Source organism: Equus przewalskii, chromosome 17, assembly GCF_037783145.1.
Source record: "Equus przewalskii isolate Varuska chromosome 17, EquPr2, whole genome shotgun sequence".
In the NCBI taxonomy this organism is placed as follows: domain Eukaryota; kingdom Metazoa; phylum Chordata; class Mammalia; order Perissodactyla; family Equidae; genus Equus; species Equus przewalskii.
This window is the reverse complement of record NC_091847.1, coordinates 11,327,073-11,333,072: the sequence shown is the minus strand read 5'-3', so window position 1 is coordinate 11,333,072 and position 6,000 is coordinate 11,327,073. Positions and strand designations below refer to the sequence as shown.

The 6,000-nt window shown below is 38.4% G+C and overlaps 1 protein-coding gene across 14 annotated transcripts in view; it reads right to left on the bottom strand.

Annotated features, from left to right (window-relative positions):
* Positions 1 to 6,000, bottom strand: part of C17H2orf76 (chromosome 17 C2orf76 homolog) — a 69,995-nt gene continuing 63,995 nt past the window's right edge. For all 14 annotated transcript variants that reach the window (XM_070581146.1, XM_070581137.1, XM_070581138.1 and 11 more), the window contains one exon: positions 1 to 2,284. In XM_070581146.1, coding sequence (XP_070437247.1) covers positions 2,208 to 2,284 — 77 coding nt within the window. In that variant the 3' untranslated portion in view covers positions 1 to 2,207. The remainder of the gene's footprint in view (positions 2,285 to 6,000) is intronic.

The window sequence follows — 6,000 nt, the reverse complement described above, 5'->3', positions numbered from 1 at the left end:
TATGTTTTTGCATTATTTATTGAAAAGAAAATTTACAGGTACATATGCTTAATTTTACTTAAAAAAGTGTGTAAATTGAATGTCTGCAAAATGAACAGATGGAATATGCTTTAACCTGTTCTTCTACTTATTAAATTCCTTATTTGACTTAATGCTGTCGCCATCCGTCCAGTCACTCACTCCAGCCAGAATCACTGAAGTCTCCACACCGCCTTCTCCTCCACCGTCCACACCCGGCCATTCACCAAGTTCCAAAACTCCTACTGGTCCTTCCACCTCACTCCTCTACTGGGAGGCCAGAGGACGGAATGGGTCAGGATTTTAAGACAGACCCCGCTCCAATCACATTGCACATTACTGCATTGCCTTGAGTAAATTACTTTACCTCTCTGGGCCCCAATTTCCTCATCTATAAATAGATATGATACAATCAAGACTGAAGAGCCGCCATAAAAACGAAATGAGATAATATATGTAAGGTACCTAACACAGTGCTTGCCATCTACTGCATGACCAAATGGTACCACTGTCCCAAGGTCTGCTCTCCTCTGCTGTGCCCTAGCTCAGGCCTTCCAGTCTTCGCCTGGTCTGTGACGAGCGTCTTCTGGTCTTTCTGCCGTCTGGACACTGCTGCCAAGCTCGTTTTCTGAGATACAAATCTAACCATGTCATTTACCAGACTCAAATCTTTCCACTGGCTCCCACTACCCGCTAAAGTTCCAACTCCTTAGCACGACTTGTAAGGCCCAGCTCACCCTCCCTTCTGGCCTTATCTTCCTCCACTCCATTCCAAGTGCGTTACCCTCCAGGACATTGATACTTGTACTTTCTATTGAAAACCTTTGGCTTTTTCACAGTACTTTGCCTTTACATCTGCTATTGCCTCTTCCTAAAAGCCTTTCCTTTATTTTCTACAAAGCAGAAACTCCTATGCAATCTTTTAAGACAAAGTGCAACTGGGACTTCTTTTAAAATAAAAATTAATCCCACACAGAATTAATTACCCCATCATCAATGCCTCCGTAGCAGTTGTCACTGCTATTATATTAAAATTACTTGCTTATATATCTTTCGCTACTCACTGAGGCAAAAAGTGTGTCTTATTTTATTCTTTATTAACTCCTGGGTCATTTGTGCATTCAGCACTTTGTTTAATGAATGATACAAGGAATAAAATAAAATTTGTTTTTAATAAGCCTCTATTAAATCTTTCAACAAAGCAGAGTATCTTCGGATTATGTTAACTAGACTGTGAAAGTTGATTTTTTAAAAAGAATGAGTTTTCTTAAGTTAACCTTTACCATACTGAAACCATTTTGCCCTACTGGCAATTTTAAGGGTTCATGGAGTAATTCTAGAGCAAATTAACCCCTCTAGGAATTCGGATTAGGTACACGCTGGCTGAGAGAACCCTCTGAAACTACTACTCTTCAGCACTGATAGTCAGCCATTATTAGGAACCAGAAGTATTACATTATTTTGAAACAATGTATCTTCCATGTCTTAGATTTGGTCTCAATGAACAATTTTGTTCCAGAAGAGCAAACATCTTGCTACCTTCTCTCTCCAAATAAATGAGTTTGGTTCTATTATAGTTTGCTCCTGAGGTCAGGAAACACAGCTCAGACAAAGACATTTCAGCAATGTTATTTGTGTAGGCTGAAATATGAAAAGAAGAAACCCTCTTACATCAGAAAACTTCCCTAAAATATACACAATTCAATTTCACGTATAGTGGTGTGTATCACTGTGAGCGAAAAGATGGCACTGATGGTCATAAGAGACCCTTAAGATCTCTGCTAGCTGAAGAGAGTAACAGTGGCTCTAATTAGAAACTATGGAAAAAATACAGAATAAACAGAATGACCTTAGTCTTATCTTCTTTTTAAAGAACCCAATATACAAGCCATCAAAGTAACCCTTAATCTCAGGAAAACAAATTATGACTAAAGAACCAATATTCCATGATGATTTTTGAGTAACTTTCTTTCATTTAAAAAACATCAAATGTTCTTCTAATAAGTATCTTATTTTACAATAAGAAAGAAAGAAAAAATGACCCCTGCAGAGAGAAAAAACACCACAGATTTTAGCTCAAATAGCAGAGTCTGGGATTAATTTTTTAGGTTTATTTGTCAATTTCAAAAACTCACTAGTGGAATAAAGAGCTTAATATAGGTATGCAAAAAGGAAGCCTCGTGAGGTTTTCACCAGGATGAAACGGGATTAGCTTTGAAGTTCTTATAATCTTCTTCACAGAAGAATGCAATTTCAGTTTCATTGGCTGAAAAAAAGAAAAGCAGAAAGGGGAAAAAAATTTTAATGTAAAACTAGCTTTTAAGCAAGTATGGAAGTCCATATTTGATTCAGTGTTTTAGACGCCTAAAGTGAGAAAGATGAGTCATTTGTCTGGTTTCACATTTCACCAAATCAACAAGAAGTATAAGTTGTCGTTATAAGAATCTAGAATTCAAATAACTTAAAAGTGAAAAGAAAAATAGCGAAAGAAATTAAAAACAAGAATTAACACAAGAATCTGGTTTTCAGGAAATCATAAAATTGCTCATGTACACTCTTCCTAACAATCCTAGAAAATAACAAACCTGTATTTTTTTCAAATTTGCTACTCAGTTACTGAAGGAGGAGGAAAAACTCTTTTCTTCTCTGAAATTAGCCTGTAGGTATAATAATTTAATACTTAGAGGATCAGTAGAATATTTTACAGATCACTTTACATTCTCCCTCATGACCCATCAAAATATGTGTCTGAAGAAGTTAATTTTTTGCCTGCTTATGATTAATTCATGAGGCTTCAACAATATGCAAAGCGAAAGACACAAATTGGCTTCCACCGCAATACCTTCAAATACCTCTAATTATTCACAGGGGACATGGCACAGCTACAGGACCCACAAAGGTTCAGAGCAGTCACAATGCTTTCAACCTAGCAGGTCAAGGACTCCGTCTTCTAAAACAATAAGTCAGCAACATTATTAATTCAGACTGGAGACAAATCTGATGGAAAGCCTTCCAATTATTAAACATGCAATTCTTTAAGGTGTTGCGCCAACAAGTTGCACATTCGTTTTTTAAATTAAACCAGAAGTTAATACAGTCTGCTTAGCTTTTACAGAAAGAGCAAAAGGGCCTGCAGAATCTCGACAAGAAAACAGACAAGATTATTTGTAATGAATACTGATCACTCAATTAACATATCCTCTAAAAACAGACAAGCAAAATTCTTCAAGCCAAATAAATAGGATAAGGGAGGATGCCAAGAATTACCACCGGTCTCTTGGTCTACAACGCTCATCTCATCACTGGAATTTATCACAAAAGAATGAAAGAGCTCAGCATGACATTTCATTAAAAATGCTTTTGCTGGTTTGAAGAATACCAAATTTAATGTTTCTCAATCAAAAGTTACCCGTGCTCATTAGAGAAAATACAGAAATGTTGAAAGAAGAAAATAAAATCACCCATGGTCTCAGATCCTCATTCCAGTCCTACTACATCTTTAAGATTAAATGAGGATTACCTTGATGAAAATCAGACTGCAAACTCCTGTCACAGTGAGCCTGGGGGTGGAGGGGCGAGACACAGCAGGAGGAACTAGGCATCAGTGAGGGGGGGCTGTAAGCACATGCACCCCGGGCAAACGGTAAGTTAACGGACGGTTAAATTTTACAAGAAAATAGCATTTAAAAGAACGGCTAAGAGGCTCCACACTTGGAGTCAATAAAATGCTGCAAAGGGGGCTACAAAAAATTCAATATTCAAAGAGGAGATATTTTGAGATCTCTATATAAAAAGCTCCTTTTCTGAAGGGAAGCAAGCCCTAAGGTAGACCTATATAATTTGCAAGTGACTCTAATCATCCTCCTAATGGAGAAGCAGCAAAAGCACTGTTCTTAATAATCACGATGCCGGGTTGTCTGCAGATGTGCTATTTACATACAGACCTTCACAGGATGCTTTGCCCACACGGCAGTTGGCTTCATACAGGCGAACTGTAATTAGAATGTCCACTTACTGCATTGACATTTATCTGCACCCCTTTTGAGAAACTAATACATCATACAGCTCTTCAGTACGGTAATAATAGGTTCAGAATAAGCTGATGTAAAGAAAGGTCAAAACAAAAACGCTTTGTCAGTCACATAGGTTCTCTTGGGTCTAATTAACTGATCGATCAATCCATTATTTATGTAAAGTATTTATGCCATCTCTCATTATACAGGCTCAAAAGGAGATCATCTAAGGTAAAGATTTTATTTTCAGACAAATGCATTTTTTCAAGAAAACTAGATTGACAAATGGGTTAGACTCAAATACGCCGGGTTGATAAAATTTTTCACCCTTAACAAATTGGAAAACAACATATAAATTAAAAGTCATCCTGAGCACTTAAAGACATAAAATGGATTTTAAACTTCAGTACTGTGGTCCTCAAACAGAAATAGAAGACGATGATTTTAAAGTCTGTAAGACTCTGTTGAAAATGTTGGAGAGAATGATTTCATGTCCTTACACTGCAAATTTACTTGCCAATTAAAGTGAAAACGAATTATGAAAGATTTTCAAGACCTCTACATAATCATTCTTTCCATCATTATCCCTTCACTTCTTGCTTCCCCAATTCTATTTAAAATGGCTCCGGAAGAACCCTCAGGAAGTCTACCGTGTGCCGGTCCCCTAGGGCACCTGATTTTAAATTAAATGTGCTGCAGGCGGCCGTGCACTCAGGTGCACAGTGCCTTGGCATGCGAATCTGAAATGAATGTGCAATCTAAAATCCAATAAATACATTGCCAGTTCATCCCTTTGTCTTACTGTCAAATGAAATCAAGTAAGAGCCCTCCAAATACATCTGTGGATCATTTTAATACTGCCTTACAAGTTTAATGAAATGAACACAAGCCAGACATTCGAACTCTGGATATGTAATTAATAATTTTATAATGTTTCCAAATGGGTCATACACACACACACACCTTCAACAGGAAATTAATAATAATGACTTTAAGTAAAAGAATATAAGAAAAAAATTAAATGTAAAATCTTAAGAAAAATTAAGTGTAATTAAATTAACTAACTCCTCCATGAACTTATCTCAGTAAACTCACCTATGGACAAAGATTTACTGCATAGTTTCTGAGTCCCTAGTCTCATACTACTCAGCACGAAAGTAGTGTACGGTCCAGCAACTGTCGTCTGAGAAAGGAGATGAGACCTGTGTGCTGACTTTGTGGTACAGGTAATGAATGACCAGGGTAGGCTGTATGTGATGATAATCGCAGGTTATTGCCAATAAAAGTACGGGCAGGTAGGGGCCAGCCCAGTGGTGTAGCAGTTAAGTGTGTACGTTCCGCTTCGGAGGCCCGGGGTTCGCCGGGATCCCGGGTATGGACATGACACCGCTTGGCAAGCCATGCTGTGGTAGGCATCCCACATATAAAGTGGAGGAAGATGGGCACAGAGGTTAGCTCAGGGCCAATCTTCCTCAGCAAAAATAGGAGGACTGGCAGCAGTTGGCTCAGGGCTAATCTTCCTTTAAAAAAAAAAAAATACGGGCAGGTCAAGGTGTGGCTTCTGCAGCAATTTGAGACCAAAAGGACAATGTTTCACCCTCTCTCCTGGTCCAGGAGTGTATCCTATCCCTTCAAGTTTCACAGAATCCTAATCCACAAATCATTCAAAACTGTGCTCACAGCTGAGCTCTGTTTCTGAGTTTTTGCCAAAGGAGGTCAACAATCCAGTGAAGAGCCCCAACTTCTGTGCTGTTTATTTCATATTTGCTTCAAACGTCTGTTTTAGATCAGTTGGCAGAGATTTCAAACTCCAGTGTGAAGAAAACAAACAGTGAAATAAATCTGACCTTTGACAGGATGGACACTGTGATTTCCAACCACAGCGAGGGGAGGGTGAAAAGGGAGGAGCAATCTAGGGGAGGTTCATTCTGACCCCTTGCTCTGGACTTCCAAATTCCCTGCTTCACCG